Here is a 21,431-nt window from a genome sequence, read left to right as displayed (position 1 = left end):
GCTAGCGTAACAGATTGTTATGCTATAGCTAGCGAGCTGTACCCAGCATGCCGTTCATTTGGTGTAACGGTTAATAGAGTCCCCTCTCGATACACTACACGTGTGGGAAATATCTTTTGAGACTAAACGATATTCGCATAAACTATTAGATTTAAAAGAAATAATAATGCTAACGACCATTCGAAAACCGACGCCCATCCCTACTAAAAAAAAGAAATTGGGTAATATCCGCTAAACGGTCCGCGTCGTCAACCCTCTCGTGGACACCCCCTGGTGGCGATGCGCGTGGGCAGCGAGGTGTTGATGTGGCTGTTGTTTGTTTGCTCAGTTGGGTCTGTCTTTCTCTGCAGCGTGGCTCCGGCGGGTCGGAACACGGAGACGGGCCCCTGCACCGGCAGCACCAAGAGCCAGGCCTGCGGCAACCGAGCGCTCCCCTTCACCCGCCACTGCTTCCAGCGTATCCTTCACGGCGCTCCGGCGTTCACTCACTCTGTCACCACCGGGGTATCTGCGGGGGACTCAAAAGTCTTACATTCATAAACATTCATAAATACATTAGAGAAATACAGAAATGAGTAATGAGGATAAACAAAGGTATGTTATATTGTGTTATGTAGTGCTGTACTATATTCACTGCTGTCATGTGAATAAAGTATTTTTTTTTCTTTTTTAATTTTTTTAATATAAGTAAAAGTATATTCTATATTGTAATATACTAAATTATGTTATATCTAGTAAAATTAATCGAAGAACAAATATAAATGTAAGGGGGTAGGGATCAATAAGCTTAGCTTCCCTCTACTCCTTTTTTGGACACGTCTGCTAACCAAACACATTGCTCTTGACCTTTAGTTTATAATTCCTTTTTTTTTATTTTTTATTTTTTTTTATTTGTTATGATTGTTTGGTTTGACGGAACAAGATACCGTGATTTGTTTAGAGGAAATGGAGAATTACATGTTCAAAAATAAACTTTTCATTCATTTATTCATCAATTCGAGGCCTTAAACGGTATTACAAAGTCTGACATTTCATTTGCACAGGTATAAATTTTTTCTGTGGCCCGAGTGTGTGTCCCACTGTGAGGAGGCGTCATGTCATGGTGAATGTTTTGGGTGTATTCTTCCTTTATAGTTGCCTACAGACATCCTGTTGAATCGCTCCCAGCAGCTGTTCTCCAGCTGCACAGCCAAATTTGCGGACGGCCAACAGTGTTCTGTCCCCGTGTTTGACATCACGCACCAGACGCCGCTCTGCGAGGAGCACGCCAAGAAGATGGTGAGTGGCGTGTGATTCACTTACGATCAATGGACGTCTGTCTCCCATTGGTTCTTACTGTATCTGTGGCGATGGAGCTAGGGATGATTACATGTTGTTATACTCAGTTACTGTATCTGTGGTGATGCCTAGCTAGGGAGGATTAACGGTTCTTGTATCTGTGGTGATGGCTAGCTAGGGAGGATTAAAGGTTCTTGTATCTGTGGTGATGGCTAGCTAGGGAGGATTAAAAGTTCTGTTATATCAGTGATGGCTGTTTACTGCAGAGTGGAGGGACTGGGAGACCCATGTTACTGACCAGACACTCTGTATCAGTAATGGCTGTTTACTGCAGAGTGGAGGGACTGAGAGACCCATGTTGCTGACCAGACACTCTATATCAGTGATGACTGTTTACTGCAGAGTGGAGGGACTGAGAGACCCATGTTACTGACCAGACACTACAGGGCTCTACAGTGCGACCATATTGCTCGCATATGCCCCTAACAATATTTGTGTGCGAACCTCAAAAGTCAATTAGGCGCACGGTGTGCGACTGCAGATTACAGCCCTCAGTCGTACTTTTTATTTCTCCGCTGAGAATCGTTAAAAAACTACAAGTCCCACATTGCACTCAAGCCAACGGTCCAATCACAGTAGAGTGAAGTGACTGGTTTCATGGGAAATAAAGCAAATGACCAATCGGAAGCTCTCATTTTGCTTGTTTACTTCCTGAAACTCCGCCATTGCGATCAGGGCTCTCGTTTTCCGAGACACTAACTTATTATAGTATCTCTCTTACCAATAGCAATAGATTTTAGAACACCTAGATTTATCGATAGCAATAGTAATATAACGTTAATGCAACAAAACGAATGCCTTGCTTTGTTAATCATAACGTTGATGCAGTAGAGTATGTCGGTGTGTTGGCTGTAACGGACATGACAATAACATAACGTGTACACATTAAAATTGCGATAATCTATTCTAACATTTTCAAATCGATGCAGTTGAATTTCCCCCTTAGGATCGATGCATTGTTACACCCCTACACCAAAGTCACTGGCCCACTGTGTATCTGTGTGTATAATAACTTGGCTAGCGTTATCAACAGCAGAGATGGGCTAGGGTCCAGCTGCAGCGCCGGACGGCTGGAGTGCAAGCGGTCGGTGTGATGTAATTGGCAGACTCGACTGTCAATCAATGGTCTACCTGACACGCAAACTCATAAACAATGTTTCTGTACTGGAGGTGTACAGTATTTCAATAGGCAACCCTGAAAGGATTATTTTTCTAGAAGAGCAACACAGCCAAAACATAGGCATTGTATGCATAAAAGGGGCAAAAGCTAAAGTTAAGTGACTGAACCTTTTGTAGCAGTAGTTTGATTTGATAGTTTATTTGATAGGGACAGCACATGTACATCAAATACAAAATGTAAACATGCAGGGTTGTAGCAAGAGCTAATTTACACACATGCACGCACAGTACAAATATACATTTATTTAAAAAAAAAAAAACTCATGTGCACATTGGGAAAAAGGTTAGCGTAGAGCCCTGCACTATATCAGTGATGGCTGTTTACTGCAGAGTGGAGGGACTGGGAGACCCATGTTACTGACCAGACACTCTGTATCAGTGATGGCTGTTTACTGCAGAGTGGAGGGACTAGGAGACCCATGTTACTGACCAGACACTCTGTATCAGTGATGGCTGTCAGTGTTTACTGCAGAGTGGAGGGACTGGGAGACCCATGTTACTGACCAGACACTATATCAGTGATGGCTGTTTACTGCAGAGTGGAGGGACTGGGAGACCCATGTTACTGACCAGACACTCTATATCAGTGATGGCTGTTTACTGCAGAGTGGAGGGACTGGGAGACTCATGTTACTGACCAGACACTCTATATCAGTGATGACTGTTTACTGCAGAGTGGAGGGACTGGGAGACCCATGTTACTGACCAGACACTCTATATCAGTGATGGCTGTTTACTGCAGAGTGGAGGGACTGGGAGACCCATGTTACCGACCAGACACTCTGTATCGGTGATGGCTGTCAGAATGTAGAGCTATTATTTTAACATGTAGACCACTGATTTTAACATGTAGACCACTGATTTTAACATGTAGACCACTGATTTCAACATGTAGACCAACTATCTTAACCCTTTCTCTGCCACGCTTATATCCATCCTTATACCATCCTCTGCCAGCTCTATTTGTCTATGGAGATGTTCCCCTTCTTTGCAGGGCTATAACTTTTTTAATTGTATTGCTAAATTGACATTACTATGGCCCATTCAACGTCAAGTATCTATCGTTTAGGATGTAGCAACGTTCTACTTTTTCATTCACATATTCATACTAAAATACGGTCTAAAGTATAAATATGTTTTTATCGTTTTCTGCAGCATTCTGCAGAACGTGAGTTATAGCCCTAAATACATATATTAGATCATCAAATGTAGTTTGATACCGATTGACGTCAGATAAAAAAATTCAATTGTACAATGTCCTACACGTCATGCCTCATCATCTGCTGGTGACCGGTGGGGGGGGGGGGGGGGGGGGGGGGGGTTTATAAGTTCGTGGCCGACGTTAAAGGGGAACTATCTTATAAATGGCCTTTTTCAGTGTTTAGCATTATTTCCTAGCTATGTGGACTTATATTAATATGATCTATGTCTCTAATTCTCATATTGGCGCATTCTCATATTGGCGCATTCTTCTAATTCTCCTCTCACAATATTCACCCTCACTGAACTGAGTCATCTGAAAAAGGGATGATTTGTGATGTCAGAAAGACACCGCTGCATGATGATGTTCAGGCGGCGGCGGCGCAGTGGTTTAGGTGCCCAGGCTCAAAACGGCTCGAGATCTTGAGGTAGAAAAATGCTGTTTTTGAGGACTTGATTAGAAATACAAAACAATGATTAAAAAAATATATATAATTACAGAGGTGTTCCATAAACCCACAGGAATTGTGTAAAAGTGCCCAAATAGTGAAAGAAATAGTAAAATAGTTCCCCTTTAAATAATTTATTTAGTATGGGTGATATGTTGATCGGAGCAGTGTGTATGTATAATAATAATCAAACACGCTGAAACTCACAGCAGCTTCCTCGTAGCGTTGGGCGATCAGCGTGGAGCAGAAAGTTTGCTATTATGGGATGTCGATCTAGTTGGTCCAGTTCCAGGTTGTATAATACTATATACGTCCAAATCATGTTGTTTATCGAGTTATTGGCAACGGATCGCTATCCAGTGTATCAAGCTGGAGTCCCGCTAGCGATAGCGAGTGGCCGGACGAAATATGGGTGAGCACTACTTCCGGCGCGTCACTTCCAGTTTTGGCGATTCGCCGATCGGCCACCAGATGGCGGTCTTGAACCGTTGGAGAGTTGAGAGGAGATCAACAGCAAGTCTCCGTGACCGTGGGTGAAATATGATTGCCATGACAGATTTTTGAAATATTGATCTCAAAGACGCTGTACGACGTCATTGGCAGATTAAGCATGGCGAGCAATGACGTCTAAAGTCGTCCTTGGCGATTAAAGGGTTAACAAAGAAAATACCACTTACAGCACCTTTTTTAAAGGTTGGATAGGCAATTTCAGAGAAATGAACAAGAGTGAGTTTACATGTCCAGCAGAAACGCAACAAGCTCTGGCTCCATCTGCTGTGCACACGCTACAAGGTGTAATGTACCTGCACTTTTATACATGACAAACCAAACCGAACTTGATCTCGACTCCTCGCAGGACAACTTCCTGCGCGGCGACGGCAACAGGAGGGTGCAGCAGCAGCGGAAGCCGCGCAAAAAGACCAAACCGCCGGCGCTCACCAAGAAACACAAGAAGAAGCGGCGGAGGGGCCCGCGGCGGCCCCAGAAACCCATCCCCCCCGCGCTGCCCCAGGGCAACCTGGGCATGCCCTCCAGCAGCCTCGCCATGCCCTCGCAGGCCAGCATCAGGTCCGGCAGGGTTTATGATGGGGTTATTATGACGTCAGTGTTTATTAGGGGTGTAACGATGCATCGATTGATCGAAATGCACCGGTAGTACAAACTAATTCAAATCTACCAAAAACATAATTAAAAAAAAATGTAAATACATTTTTTTTTTAAACTTTTTTTTTTTTAATGTTTCTTTTTAATTTTTTTAAATAGTTTTTATTGCCCTATAGTCCATTCATGCTGAGTGAATCAGTTCCCCCAGCCACATTTGTGTATTAAAATTTGTTTGGGGAATTAACTTTCTATTTTTCTCCCATCCCAATTCCAACGATTCGATGCATCATGAAATCTCTTCATTTGACCTCGATTAGATTAATTTTCGATTAATTTTCTATAAGTTAATTCCCCAAACAAATTTGAATACACAAATGTGGCTGGGGGAACTGATTCACTCAGCATGAATGGACTATAGGTCAATAAAAACAAAAACAAAAAAACATATATTTAATTTCGATTATAATCGATTCTAACATATTCAAATTGATGCATCGATTCTAACACGTTAGAATCGATGCATTTTGATTAATCGCTGCATCGTTACACCCCTAGTTATGACGTCACAGTGTTTATGATAGGGTTATGACGTCACAGTGATGTCACAGGGTATTAAACGCCGTCTCCTTGCCCCAGGAGCCCCTCGACCCCCGACCTGAGTGCAGACGAGCTTCCGGATGACATCACCAATGACATGGCCGACATTCCAAATGACCTTGAGCTGAACCAGGAGGACTTCTCTGATGTGCTGCCGCGGCTCCCAGACGACCTGCAGGACTTCGACCTGTTTGAAGGTACCAGCTGGGTCTTAACCCTTTCACTGCCACACGACAGCCGGTTAACCCTTTCACTGTGACAATGCAGAATGTTAACCCTTTACTATCGCACAACCGATGGCGGTGCTCGCCATTAGCATCATTAGCTCCGCGGATGAAGCATCGCCGTTGGTTGTGTGATAGTAAAGGGTTAACCGGCTGTCGTGTGGCAGTGAAAGGGTTAAAGAGTACAGTGTTCATCATTCTCAATTTAAGGTCTTAACCCTTTCACTACCACACTGCAGGAGGATAACCCTTTCACAGAGTGGGAGTGGCCTGTGAGCCGCAGCCCATTCACCAGAGTCTCCACTAGAAAGAGCTGCTGGTCCGCGTGTCCGGGAAGATTAAAAAACAAACGAATACTAACCTTCGTACTGTCTTTTATTATTATGCACTCGTACTACTTTTATTATCCCGAGGGAAATTTGACACTGCAAATCGCTCACATTAAACATTTAGACAGAACAAGTCACGAATAAGAATAACAAAACAAATTGCCTAAGAATAAAATAAAATATACTGAAGTCTACAGTAGGTGTAATATTGCACAGTGCTGTTTCAAAAGTAAGAGTCCAGGAAGATGGTAACTGTCACTCTGTGCTCAGTGATGCAGTGAGGCACAGTGATGCATTGTATAGTCTGATGGCTGTCGGAATGAAGGACTTCCTGTGCCGTTCAGTGCTACATTTAGGTAGTGTGAGCCTGGCACTGAACATGCTCCTCCTGTCAGCCAAGTCTGTGTGTAGTGGGTGGGAGGGGTTTTCCCTGATGGCCTGGAGCTTAGCAAGGCTCCTCCTCTCCGCCACCCTCGCTAGGGAGTCCAGCTCCACCCCAACCAGCCAATGTAACAGCATGGATGTAACATGTAATGTAAACTATATGTCTGCAGGTAAGAACATGGATGTAACATGTAAACAATGTGTCTGCAGGTAAGAACGGGGAGCTGCTCCCCACCACGGAGGAGGCTGAGGAGCTTGTCCGCGCGCTGCAGGCCATGGGATCGTACCCGGACTCCCTGGTGTGCCTAACCTCCATGGGGGACCTGGCTCCGGCCGACGGGGTGGACCACCGGGTGCTGGCCGCGTTCCCCGGGCCGGTCCAGCCCGGCGGCATGGGGGACCTACTGAACGGACGGCACCCCGCGGAGAACTTCTCCAGCCTGGAGCTGGAGGACGACCTGCTGCAGTCCGCCGGGGGGGGCCACTTCCCGCCCTCGCCTCCCCCCGCCCCGCCCCCGGCCTCCGGGTCCAACCTGACCTCGTCTTCTTCCGCGGCGGCGTCCTCCGCCGCCCTGCTCGCACAGAGTCCCCTGGCGGACAGGACATTCTCCCGGACGCACACGCCCCACCTCCTCCTGGCCAAGTCCCAAGTGCTGGGCTCGTCTCCGCAGGGCGGCCACTACGGCGGGGAGCCGTACGGCATGTCCTCCCCGCACACCAGCTCCTCCTTCCCCACCGCCCCCCCGCTCCTGCTGGAGGTCCCGCCCCCCCGCGCCTCGTGGAACCACCTCCCCCTCGCCGACCCCACGCAGTTTGGCAACCTCATCGGACCAGAGAGTCACCTCATATCCACCTCCCTGTCGACTCCACCTTCCGCCGCCCACTCTGTGACCCTCCTCCAGCCCATGGCGGCCCTCTCGGCGCTGCCCCAGGGTGGCCTGACGGGCCTCGCCGCGCCCCCCGCCCCGTCGGACTCCCTGTCGCCCCCCCCCTCCTCCTCCTCGCCACACGACCTTCTGACCTCCACGCAGCCCAAGCAGCAGCTCCCTCAGTTCAGCGCGGCCTTCGGCCACCAGCTGGCCGCCCACAGCGGGATCCCTAAAGACGTGCAGCCCAGCCACAGCTCCACGGCGCCCCCTGCTGGCTTCTCCATAGCCAGTGCCACAGCTGCAAGTGCCAACAGCGCCTCGCCCCCCTTCCCGCAGATGAACTGAGGGAGGAGGCATCTGCGTGGCTGCGGGTCGGTCAGTGGACTTGCATTTACTCACAATTGGCCTCTTCTTGATTCACCATCTCTTCGTCTGCGACACGCGTGCAATGTGGGTAACCGTGCACTATTCGCTCTGATCTTGCACAACCTCGGATATTCCTTATTATTGAAGTTTGTTTCTATCGCCAGTAGTCGGCCTCCTCTCCTCCAGTGGGTCGCAGTCTGTGTGTGAGTCCACCGCTCCGATCCGTGCGCCTCGAACCCGGGGTTCAAACAGTATTTGCAAATAATTCTTGTAGCCTTTGTTTTTCCCTAGTTGAAGTACCAGGTGGGTGGGGGTATAACCGCCGTTCGGCTAGTGTCGGATATGTTGTCGTCACCTTTTCTTTTTTAAAAGTGTTCTTAATCGATGTTCACTTCATATCATCTAAAACCAGCGGCTTTCAAAGTGCAAAGAGTTGGCTAGAGTTTAGAGTGCTCAGCTAGAGTTTAGAGTGCTACAACTTAAATGATCTGCTGAAACAAAGTACCTATCTAAGCCAACATTTTACTCTACTTGCCTAGATAGACTTAAATCTAATAGTTTAAGATAAAATGTCTCCCATTAGTGAGATGCAACATCTACAACAAGTGGCCAAAATGCAGAAATTGAGTTGCCTTGCTTTGATATCTGCCATGTTAATGTGGCTCCTCGTATTGCTTTATGGTTTGCCTGGTATCGTTGACTCAGTATCAGTATCATGAGCTGTCTTTGCCTGGTATTGTTGGCCTGATACCAGTATCATGAGCTGTCCTTGCCTGGTATCGTTGGCCTGGTACCAGTATCATGAGCTGTCCTTGCCTGGTATCGTTGGCCTGGTACCAGTATCATGAGCTGTCTTTGCCTGGTATCGTTGGCCTGGTACCAGTATCATGAGCTCTCTTTGCCTGGTATCGTTGGCCTGGTACCAGTATCATGAGCTGTCCTTGCCTGGTATCGTTGGCCTGGTACCAGTATCATGAGCTGTCTTTGCCTGGTATCGTTGGCCTGGTACCAGTATCATGAGCTGTCTTTGCCTGTTATCGTTGGCCTGGTACCAGTATCATGAGCTGTCCTTGCCTGGTATCGTTGGCCTGGTACCAGTATCATGAGCTGTCCTTGCCTGGTATCGTTGGCCTGGTTCCAGTATCCTCTAGTTGGCTACACACCCAGTGCTCTTGGGGAGTGGGTTCGGCGTCGGAAGAAAACAGTGGCAGCTTATTCCTTAGTTGCACAAAGGTCCAAGGCTCCATTATGAGTGAAAAACCTTAAAAAAGCCTTTGCTTCACATTATGGCTTAAAATTGTAAATCGGTCTGACCGATGCATTCAATGTAGCCTTCCATCAGGGTGTATAATTAATTAAATTCTACAGTTGGTACAATGAGAGAATATATAGCAATTATTATTCAGATTTTTTTTCACTTTTATACTTCTGTTCTGAAGCCCATCAAACATCTTAGTTATGGGTTCTTGGGCCAAAACCTTATCAAATGGGGGTTTGAGGCCTAATGTACCCATGAAATGGTTTAGGAGCCCTTGGTCTAAACTTTCAGGCACATTTCATCGACCAGTGTAGCAAACCCCACCCATCTGGTCCTCGGACCCCTTTAGAAGCTAAATGCACCAGAATTGCAAAAACTGTTGGTTTGACCCCGGGTCTGGTGTGCTGCCCTGGCGTTCCACCAGCAGGGGGCGACGTCTCGGCAGACAGGTGGTGGTGGAGGAGGAAGCTGCGGCTCTGATTAACGGAGGTGGCAGATTGGACTGATGACAAACATTGGTGGAAGGACCTTAGGAAATATTATATTCCTATCATAGTGACAAAAAGAGAAAAAAAACAGTGCTAGAGAATTCAGTGACTTCAATGCCTCAATCAGTGGTCTGTTTGTTTTGTTTTGCTAGTTCAGTCCTGTCTCATAGCGCTCGACTATATCCTGCCTTGCTCATTTGATCGTTGCTTTTAATCTCTTTTCACTCGTCTCACACGTCGTGACCCGTCATGTGACGCCACGTTTCTTTCTCTTTTTTTATTATCATGAAATGGATTCTCATCCACACATTTCCGCACCGAGATTTTACCAAACTATTAAAACAGCTGTTTTTTATATTGTGTATATATTTGCTATTATAATTATTGGTTTTACTCAAACAGGAAAACTCATCTTTGACCTCTGTGCTCTGCGTGCGCGGGGCTCCACATGGCCTAGTAGACACTTGAAGGTAAATCTGATTACTTAAAGCAATAAACACATGGACATAACTCTTGTATTATGTAAGTTATAGTATTGGTCTCCACTTTTAAATGTAGCGTCACTAATTATGTAATCCAAGATGGATATGGACCAGAAATATGTTTGGATCTATATAACTGTCATAAACCATTTTCTTTTCTCTCTCTCACTCTTTCTCTATCTCTCTCTCTGTGTGTCTCTCTCTCTCTTCTCTGCCTCTCTATCTCTCTCTCTCCTATTATTTCTCTCTTCCTCTTTAAGAAATAATGTAGGCTGAAGTGTTTTCTGAGGAAGTGTAGACCACTGATGAGCTTCTCTTGGCCTGTCGCTGAGTGGGCTCCCAGGGGGGTTAAAGGTGGAAGCTTCAATGTAAACGGTAAAGGGGTGAAAGCGGGGTCTCGAGGGCGGCGAGTGGAAACGACTCTTTAAAGAGATCAAGGCTCTTCTGCAGGTCCCAGCGCTGCTCTCCTCCTCCTCACCCACCTTCCGCCGGAACCCAGGAAATGAGGCTGAACCATTTAGAAAAACCGACAGGGTATTTTTTGACGCCCGTTTTCACCTTTTTAACGAATACTGCAGCCTCAGACACGGCCCTGCGAGGAGGTGGTCTGGACCTGAGCGGCTGTAGACCTTGCGGTAGTGGTGGCCAAATACAGGGTTTTTTTCCACCCCTGCGGTGCTTTCTGGTCTCTCTACGCGGTAGTGTCCGAGAGGACGACTCTCCCTCGGGAGCCCGCCCGGCGACTGGCCGAGAGAAGGTTTGTTTAAAAAAAGGTGGCGTTTATGGAGTTTATACAGTGACTCGATGTTCTGGACATACATGTTTATCCCTCCTGTCAAGCAGTCGGTGTGTGTGTGTTAGTGTGACGCCATGGTATAAAACAGGTGCAATGATGAGCATGTGTGAGGTATAGCACTGTCTGTTCTCTGAGAAGCTCTTTATCAGGTGAATTTAAAGGTCAATGATGCATGGTAAACTGTATGTTTAGGGAATGAGGAAGCCCCGCCCCCGGACGACTCCTCCCCCTTTCCGGTGACCCCTCCCTTTTTCCGGTGACACCTTCTCGCACGGCAGAACGACCGCACGGGGGGGGGGGGGGTGTTTAAGATAGATATTTTTTATTAGAAATTGACAGATCTCTCGGACATTGTTGAGTATTAGGTATATTTATAGAGTAGCGATCGATCTCTCTACTTTGGGGTTTTATTGGTGAACTAAATGAGTAGCTATGGGTTTGAAATGTGTCACTTTGCAAAGTTACTCAGTGGAACCTGTGTTTTGTGGAACATGTCTCCCTTTTTTTTTTATGGCTATCAAAATGTTTGTAAGTTATCTTAAAAGGTTGAAATGGTCGATGTTTGTGTACGCTGTCACTCTTTGTTTTAATTAATATTCCCGATGGACAATATTTTTGATAGCTATTAAACTCCAGCAAGCAGATTTGAGATTGCATGGGGCGACAATTTTTCATTAGAAAGCGCATAATTAAGTAAAAAAATATTCCACCGAGTCTGTGGTGCGATATGAGACCCGACTTTATGCATTGTGTATCATGAATTTCTTCTTCTTTTTTTTTATGAGGGGGGAGGGAGAACAGATCCCGGTCTGTTGTATTTCAAAAATAGATTTGCACAGGACTGGATGAGGCCAGTGTCGTTTTCACACACGTACCCATCTGTCTGTCCCCTTTTTTTTTATTTTTTTTTGGCTTAGGACAACATTTAAAAACTAACAGCTGACGATACCGTCGGCTTCCAGCACACACCAGATAACCCCAACCTGCTGTGAGAAGGTTCTATCTCTCAGTTCCAAAGAGACAACTCATTTAAGTGTAAACACACACACGGACACACACACACACACGGCTGGGCCTCTTGGTGACCACAGCATTGCAGATGTAAAGACAAAATGGCCCCTAAAAAGAAAAGAAAATCAGGTTTAACGTTTTTGTTGAATTCGAGGAAGCGAGGCAATACTGCCGTCTATAGACATAGCATGAGATTAGTCGCTGCACTTATCACTCTCCACGACCACGCAGATCACTCTCTCTCCACGACCACGCAGAGCAGCGCAGATCACTCCCCCTTCCCGCAGGGCTCCCCCCTAGGCACTTGTATCCCGCTTGAATTCAGAGAAGGCTGACGAATTCCTATACTCATTGAATGTACTGTATTACCGTTTCTAAAGATGATAGGATGAGCTAATAATCTAGTCACCTTTTGTTATTGGTCCTTGTTTAATTTGTCTAAGGTATTTTTTTGTATACAAAGGTTTACATTTTTATGTATATTTTTCTTGTGTACAAATTGTGTAATATGTGTATAAACACTGTATGTAATATCTGTATATAGTGTGACAAATTTGATCTTTTGTTTTTGGATGTATAAATAAAACTTGCTGTGAGGTATTCACTGACACGGCTGCATGGGGTGGTAATACATTACAGTAATTGGTATATAATATAATACATTAACCAATTACACATTATCGGTTAGATTCCGGCACAGTGTCGAAGTGTTCCTGGAGCAAAACACTGAACTGCTCCCGGTGATTGATTGATTGAAAACTTTATTAACAGATTGCAGAATGGGTACAATACAGTACGGCTCAATACACACAATTGTTAAGGGGATGCAGACCAGAGAAAGACTTTTGTCTTGTTTACATTAGGGTCCCCCATTTTCAATTCATAATGACATTTATGACATACACAACAGATAAATAAAAATCTAAACTAATGACATTTATGACATACAGATATGCAGTAGTTACATTTGTGACATACAAGATAGTATCTCTGTTTAACAGTACTGTATATTTGCATATCTTGTATGTCACAAATGTCATTAGTTTAGATTAGATTTTTATATCTGTATTGTGTATGTCATAAATGTCATTATGAATTGAAAATGGGGGACCGCGATGTAAACGAGACGAAAGTTACATTTGTGACATACAAGATATGCAGCAGTTACATTTGTGACATACAAGATATGCAAATATGCAGTACTGTTAAACAGAGATCCTATCTTGTATGTCACAACAGTACTGTCAAACAGATCCTAACAGAAACTATATACATACGAGGGGGAGGGAACTGTACATTAGGAGGGGGTGGGTGGGAGTGGGCCTCAGACATTTACGGGGGCCAGTTTTGAATTGCAGCCTGTGAGCCGGTTGGCACCTTGCACGGTCGCCTCCGCCGTGAATGTAAGTTGTAAAGAGCGTTGGATATAAATGCAGTCCATTTACCGTTACAAAATATATATATAAAACAGCCCAATAAATACAACTGAAATTTTGTTAACACTTTAGGTTTTAGTCAAAGACAAACCTCTTAATGACGTAATGTTTCCAGTATTTATTTATTTAAGTTATTGAGTTAATGAGTTTTAATATGGCCACCAGCAATGTCATTGGGGACATTGAATCCTTATGTTAGTATAGAAAGTCATGCCTCACTGCTGACATCGCCACATATCACAACCTCTTGTTTTAAAAGATTTTTTTTAAATCTTCCCCCCCCCCCCCCCCTTTTTCGTACTTTTTCTCCCATCCCAATGTTAGTCGTAATGCCAATTCCTTTCCTGGTCGTTGCGCTCTTGCCCCCTACTGTCGGTCTGGGGAGGGTGAAGACTACCACATGTCTTCCTCCGATACATGTGGAGTCAACCAACCGCTTCTTTTCACCTGACAGCGAGGACTCTCACTGGGGGAGTGTAACGTGTGGGAGGATCACACTATCTCCCCCAGTTCCCTTCCTTGCTGAGCAGGCCCCCCGACCGACCTGTAGGAGTCGCTGTTTACAACGACCAGGACACATACCCCACGGCTTCCCACTCGCTAACACTGCCAATTGTGTTAGTATGGACGACCGACCAAGCCGGAGGTACCGCTGACAGCTGGATTCGATCCCAGTGTCTCTGCGGTGGTAGGCAGGCGCTTAGTCTGCTGCGCTACCCAGCCGCCCATCACAACCTCTTGTTAACATTCTCCAAAACCATTACTAGTGCCAAAGCTTCTTTCTTTCACCATAGGATCGAGGCCTCTGCCAAGAACCTTTGCAAACTGTCTGCATGCTACCATGTCCGCTCACATCGCAGCGACAACCAGAACCTGCAGATTCCTCCTGAGCAACGTCAGAAGGATCCGCCCCTTCCTGACAAAAGAAGCCACCCAACTCCTCGTCCGATCAACAGTCATCTCCCGCCTCGACTACTGCAACGCACTGCTTGCTGGCCTCCCGGCCACTGCCACCAAGCCTCTTCAACTCATTCAAAACGCAGTGGCCCGCCTGATCTCAAACCTACCGAAGTCGGACCATGTCACCCCACTTCTTAGGGACCTGCACTGGCTCCCCATTGCTGCACGTATCCGCTTCAAGGGGGGGGTTGGGTTGGTAGGGGGTGGGACACTGTACACTGACTGTACATTGGAATACTGACAAAGCCATACTTGGTAATTTACTGTACAACTGGGTTAGGACATTTGTAGGGGCCAGTTTCGAATTGCAGTCTCCCGTAGGTGTTCTTTGAGAGTGTTTTTGAAAGTGGGTAGTGATTCACATTCCTTTACAGCTGTGGGTAGGGCGTTCCACATTGATGTGGTATAATTGCGAAACGTGTTTAGTCCCTTGTTTGAGCCGAATCTGGGTTTAACATGATTTGTGGAGCTCCCTCTGGTGTTGTGATTGTGGTATTCACTGACCTTTGGGAAGTATTTTGACATGTACATGGGTACCTTGGTCGTGTAGTGTATCTTGTAGACCAGGCCCATTGCAAGTTGCTGTACTCTGTCGTCTACTCTAAGCCATCCTAGGTTGTCAAAGTGGGCAGGGGTGAGGTGGGTTCTAGGAGTCAGGTCAAGCAGTAGTCTGACTAGTTTGTTTTGAGATGTTTGTAATTTTGTTTTTAGCGCCTTTGAGGTGCTTTGGTTGGTACTATGAGGTGCAAGCATAGTCGTAGTACCCTTGAATGAGTGCTCCTGCCAGAGTCTTCAGGGTATTCTTGTTTATCAGAGAGGAGATCCGGTACAAGAATCGAGTTTGTTGGTTGACTTTTTTTATTACATTGGATGCCATTTTGTCACAGGAAAGATTAGCCTCTAGGATGGAACCCAGGTAGGTAATTTCATCTTTCCTTGTGACAATATTGTCACCCACTGTAACTGAGAAGCCGTCGGTCTTGCTGAGTTTGTTATTTGAACCGAAGAGAATGGACTCTGTTTTGCCCATGTGTAATTAAGCATTACATCACACGCAGGAGTGGTTTGTGACCAATAAACCATGCCTAGGGGTGGTTGTTAGGCCCGAGGCGCAGCCGAGGGTCGTTAGACCCCCCTAGGCATGGTTTATTGGTCACAAATCACGACTGCACGTGGTGTAAAGCTTTTATACAACTGCCAGATTCATCCAACCTTATTTCTATACAATAAACACACATTAATCGAAGATTTATTGAAAAAACCATCCGCCAGAAAAAGTAGTTCCCACAACTCCATGTGGAAGCAGCTTGAAGTGCATCCAACCAAACTAACACATCCAACTGTGTATTATTGGAATGATTGAGAGAAGTTGCCTCATGTGGAAGCAGCTTGAAGTGCATCCAACCAACTAACACATCCAACTGTGTATTATTGGAATGATTGATTGAAAATTTTATTACCAGATGCAGAATATAAAGTAGGTAAAACAAATTAAAACGTTTTCTTTGCCCTATAGGAAAAAAACGTTTTCTTCGCCCTATTTTTTTATTTATTTCTTTTAGCCTAAACTTAACCAGTTGGAAACCAGGGGTACAGTAATAAAATTAGCAATCAACCAATCAATCAATTCAATAGACCATGCTCACTTAAAACAGCGCTGCTTCTCTCTCAGTCTGACTCCCCCGCTGTTGCAGACAGGAGTGTGTGTGTGTGTGTGTGTCACAGTGTGTGTGTGTGTGTGTATGTGTATGTGTGTGTGTGTGTTTGTGGGTACGCCAGCGTCGGACAGTGTGTGAGAGAGAACGCTGCAGTCAGTAGAAAGTAGGAAGGAAGAAATTTAAATCAATCAATTAATCTATCAATCAATCCGCGATTTTTCTTTTGTTCTAGATTGAGTCAAGACCCATCAATTACATCATCCAACATTGTTTAAAGGACTAACACATTCCCCTTGACAGAATCGCTTCATATTTAGTCGTTATGGTGCTTTCAACATAACCATTTGTTGTCCGCGATCTTGTTTTCTCCCGGAGTGAGCCGGGGAGGGTTATGTGATTCGGTTGTGGGCGGGTCCTGAGCCCAGGACCGTGGATTGTTGCCAATAAAGACGTGTGAATGGCCAATCAGAATCGAGAAATTTGCATGCCGTTGTATAATGATAGTTTGTTGTCGGCGAGCCATATGCAGATTTTGCCTAGTTCCGAGCTGAGGGTTTTTTCAACCTGTAACTTGTTCTTGCGGAGACCAGCAGGGCTGAGTCGTCCGCAAACAGGAACAAGTTGCAGTCACAAGCTGACAACATGTCATTTGCATAAATTAGGAACAGTAGCGGTCCTACTAGTATGCTTCCTTGTGGAACACCACAGCTCACTGTGAGGGGGGGGGGGGATGCCTATTGCTTATTAACAGCGGAGGAGTGCTGCCGAGTGCTTCCGCGTTTTCCCTGATTGGCTGCGACACGCCCCGCGGCAGCCGCAGAGCGGAGCGGCAGAGCTTGCGGCATTATGTAGCCGTAATCCGCCATGATTTTCATTCGAAGCTTAGCTCACCTGGCAGCGCTGCGATCCTGCGGTCCGTTGGTGACAAGTTCGAATCCCATCAATTTTTTTTTCTTTTTTTTTTAACGTGTATTCTTTCGCCGGTTAAGGTTAGGCATGGTTAAGGTTAATGTTAAGGTTAGGCATTGTTTCGGAGTTGGTTAAGGTTAGAAGGGTTAAGTTTAGGCGCTGTTAAGGAGCTGGTTAAGGTTAGAGTTTGTCTTAGAGAATGGCAATATTCTTTCTATGGTTAAGGTTAGGCATGGTTATGGTTAGGCATTGTTTTCGGAGTTGGTTAAGGTTAGAAGGGTTAAGTTTAGGCGCTGTTAAGGAGCTGGTTAAGGTTAGCGTTTGTCTTAGAGAATGGCAATAGACAGCCTATTTCCGCACTGCCGCTCTCTCGCGCTGCCGCGGTCACATGGTCACATTGTCACATTCTTGCACTCCTCCGCTGTTAAAAAGCAACACGCGGGGGGGATAGGGTACCGTTTACCTCCACCATCTGTTCTCTCTCCTCCAGAAACCTTCAGTTTTGCTGACATTGAGTTGAATGGGATCAGCCATCTCCTCGTTTATGACCTGTCATTTAAGCAAGTTACTACCTCAGATGTGAGAATCATCAGCAATTTGTTGCATTGTTAAATACCCAACATTTGATATTGGTTGATTTATATTTCCTCAGATAGCTTGTATACATTTTAATACAGGCTTCAATAGAACTGGCACCAAGCAGAGCATAGAATGCTGGTATTTTGACGAGATGACCATCACCGCACAAATCCGCTTCAAGGCCCTCGACCTGGTATATCGCTCAGCTAAGGGAACCACTCCCGCCTACCTCCGGTCAATGGTCTCTAACTACACACCCTCAAGACCCCTACACTCTGCATCTTCTAACTACACACCCTCAAGACCCCTACACTCTGCATCTTCTAACTACACACCCTCAAGAACCCTACGCTCTGCATCTTCTAACTACACACCCTCAAGACCCCTACGCTCTGCATCTTCTAACTACACACCCTCAAGACCCCTACGCTCTGCATCTTCTAACTACACACCCTCAAGACCCCTACGCTCTGCATCTTCTAACTACACACCCTCAAGACCCCTACGCTCTGCATCTTCTTGTCGTCTCAGACCTACTCCTATCCGAGCTCCGGGAGGGTCATCAAAGAGAAGCCACCTATTCTCAGTCCTTGCTCCACAATGGTGGAACGAACTGCCCACCAGTTAGGACAGCCGAAACCCCACCGATCTTTCGCCGTCAACTAAAAACACACGTCTTCAATATCTGAAATGAGGAAAAAATTAACCTTCTTACTACTATCATGCACTCTTCCTAATATGATAATCTCTACTACTATGCACTCAACACTGCAGCACTCAATGAACATCGTTACTCTGATAAGAGTTGTACCCTTCCTGCTGACTTGTCGTACAGAACTTTTAAGTCACTTTTGATAAGAGTGTCAGCTAAATTACAAAGTGTAAATGACCCTTCCTTCTTTTATAGTTTCCTGGAGTAAAACATAGTAATGTAACCGGACTCTTTATAGAGTCAGTGTCTTTGGTGTAACTATGGTCTGTTATAGCTCCTGCATAACTTCAATGACTTTTCCCCCCCTAACAGGTTTAGATTTTTATATTCACTTAAATATAAGTTAAGATATTCCTTTATTGATGCCCTTGGAGAAATGTGGGCGTCATAACAGCGTGGGGGAGGGGTGAGGTACAGGTATGGGCAGGGTAATGGTTGAAATAAATAAACATAGGCAATACAATTTAGATCTGAATATAAAAATATGAGGGGGAAAAAACTAAACAATATAATTAACTGTAAACAAAGGTACAGATGAGGGTCTGTATGCCCCATCGGTTATGTTACAATTAATATAGGCAATAAAGAATTAGAATATATACTATGAGTAAAAGTAAACTGTATACACAAGATGCGGCTGTGCAAATTCCAAACAGCGACCTCTTAACACATTAATTGCCAAGAACGAGTATACTCGTTATTGCCCGCCATGCGTTCAGCGCCAACAACGCGCTAACTAGTTTTTGGGATCGTTATTTTGTTTATTCGCTATATCTATTCATAATTCATGGCTGCAGCCTCTGCAGACCCTTCAGAGACTGAGCTGGCAGACGGTCAACACCGCCCTCTACTGCCTTGCGGAGCTATTGCACTCCATTGGAAATGGGCTGGTGTGTTTTCTGAGCCGATCTGAGCCGTGGGGGCGGGGTTTAAATACTCAGACGAGGCAGGCCTTTACAACGATGGCATGGAACACTAACGCCCGCCCGTTCATGTGTGACGCTCGGTAATGTCGGGGACACGATCGCTGTGGATAACTGGAATGGCGATCAGATAATTGGATTCTTTTTTTTGCATTACATCAGAGACCAGGTAAGGACTCTATATATAAAACCTTGTGTTGATCTGATATTTCTTTCTCCCGTGATCAAAGCTATCTGAGTGGACTCTGTGTGTGCTTTCTACCGTTGGCTGCGGTGTGTGGGGGGGGGCGCCCCGCTACGATGGCCATTTCATGTATGCACGAGGAGATATAATAATGATAATCTAGGGTTGATTTCAGGATGATTAGATAATCAGCCGAAAAATTACGTGATGACTGGATTACACTAAAATGCCTTTTTCTCGTCTTTTCCTGGAATTACTCAGAATCACCCAAACCATATTCAAAACGGTATAAAACGGAAATGTACAGATGAAAAAACAATCCGTTTTGTGCATGTTGACTGGAAGCAACTCACTGACAATCGACGGGTGTATTAGACCCATAGCTCTAATATAAGATATATTTTAAGCACTCGCAAATGTCGGAGAGAGTGAACAGAAACCGCAAAAGTCGTCTTGCGGTCTCACTTTTAATGTTGCGTTTAGACTGGTGTTTTGGGATGGAATTCTGCTTGCAGAGGAGGCTGTAAAAGTGTAGTCGACTCGAGACGACGGAGCCCCGCTGTCACACGATTGGTGCAGATGTCACATGACCAGAAACGTCAGTGGCCAATCAGATTGCGCAAACCGAACGCGTAAGTGCAACTCTGTTAGGGAAAATATTCACGCCTCCAGGCCATCAGGACACTGAACACACTGCGGTCGGGTGGCGTAGCGGAGATTGCGCTCATTACACTTCACCAATGAGAGTCCTGGCTGCCAGGTGAGAAGAGAGCCACTGGCTGTCTCCACATGTGTCGGAGGAAGCATGCGGTTGACTTCAGGGTTCCCTTGTACCGACCAGTGGGAGAACATGCGCACAACAACCAGGTAGGGGAGGGGGGGGGGATTGGCACAACGACTAAATTGGGACGGGGAGAAAAACAGAAAAACAGGAGGAGAAAAAGTGGATAAAAAAAAACATGTTTGAAATTTCAGAGAAGCAAGAGATGCTGAATGGATGAATGCAGCCCGGGGTGGAAGGAGGAGCCTACTGAAATTAATCACTTAATCGTAAGTCGTCGTAATGCAACCTCTAGGGAAAAGAGCCCTGCTTGGTAGGCTGGTAAAGCTATGCCTCCTAAAGTGTTAATCGGAAATACAGAAATACCGGCTACAGGGTTTCCGGGCACCCCCTGATCTTTGAGTGCATGCTTACCAACTGTCCGTCTGCAACACTACTATCACCGACATCTAAGAAGGGAGATCCCCCTTGAATGGCCCTTCTAAGGCTTCTCTCCTCCTGCCTGTGGAGCATTTTTACCTATTGTTAGGTTTTAGTGAGTTTTTCCTTACCTTCGCGTGGGGTATGTCTGGGAGTGCTTGCATTCTTTCATTTATTTGCATTTATATAAAATGTGTTGGACCTTATGGTGTCCTTGTTCTGTTCTTGACTTATTGTTATGTTTTCTTCTTGACTTGTTTAAAGAAGACCTGTACGGCCCATGGGGACATTAACGTGTGTTGTTGGGCCTTATAAATAAATTTGATTTGATTTGATCTGTTTATAGTCCCCAGGGAAACAAACAACAAGCAGACGCTCGTACATCTCGAAAACAAGACAATGGAGTTATCAGCGGACATTTTCAACAAAACAATTATAGAAACATGTGAATTGTCTGTTCCATTTTCGAGGTCATTTAGTTAGCCAAGTTAGGGCTGTGCAATTCACACAAGAACTGTCGAGGGAGGCGATAACGAGGTTGTTTCTGGGGGGAGTGCATTTTCACAAGCACCTGTCGTGACTCCCTACCCGATTCCCACTTTCGGCCGTAGTGCTTTACCAGGCTTTATCTCTCGAGATAAAGCTGGGAACGAGGTTACCTGCTTGGTATTACACTTTGTTTACATTTTTTGTTTGGTCTCATGTGTGGATAGGGGAGGGGTTGCTATTGCTGGTCACAACTGAGACTCTACCAAGAGAGGTCTAGAGAAATTCACTCACTAGTACACTGTAAGA

At 45.5% G+C, this 21,431-nt stretch overlaps 1 protein-coding gene across 5 annotated transcripts in view; it reads left to right on the top strand.

Annotated features, from left to right (window-relative positions):
- ino80da (INO80 complex subunit Da) overlaps window positions 1–12,684 on the top strand; it is a 48,576-nt gene extending 35,892 nt beyond the window's left edge. Inside the window, exons 6-12 of one of the 5 annotated variants that reach the window (XR_014619718.1) lie at window positions 351–457; window positions 1,145–1,278; window positions 5,023–5,234; window positions 5,907–6,064; window positions 7,015–8,048; window positions 10,188–10,255; window positions 10,528–12,684. Coding sequence is in view for 1 of the 5 variants with exons in the window: in XM_084314985.1 (XP_084171111.1) it covers window positions 351–457; window positions 1,145–1,278; window positions 5,023–5,234; window positions 5,907–6,064; window positions 7,015–8,018 (1,615 nt within the window). In the remaining 4 variants the exon portion in view is untranslated. Of the gene's footprint in view, window positions 1–350; window positions 458–1,144; window positions 1,279–5,022; window positions 5,235–5,906; window positions 6,065–7,014 lie in introns of all 5 variants that reach the window. The other 4 variants (XR_014619719.1, XR_014619720.1, XR_014619721.1 and 1 more) reach the window with 4 other exon arrangements.
- Window positions 12,685–21,431: the final 8,747 nt, after the last annotated feature.

Source organism: Notolepis coatsorum (assembly GCF_963971535.1).
Source record: "Notolepis coatsorum genome assembly, chromosome: 5".
Taxonomy (NCBI): domain Eukaryota; kingdom Metazoa; phylum Chordata; class Actinopteri; order Aulopiformes; family Paralepididae; genus Notolepis; species Notolepis coatsorum.
This window is presented reverse-complemented; position numbering and strand designations above follow the sequence as displayed.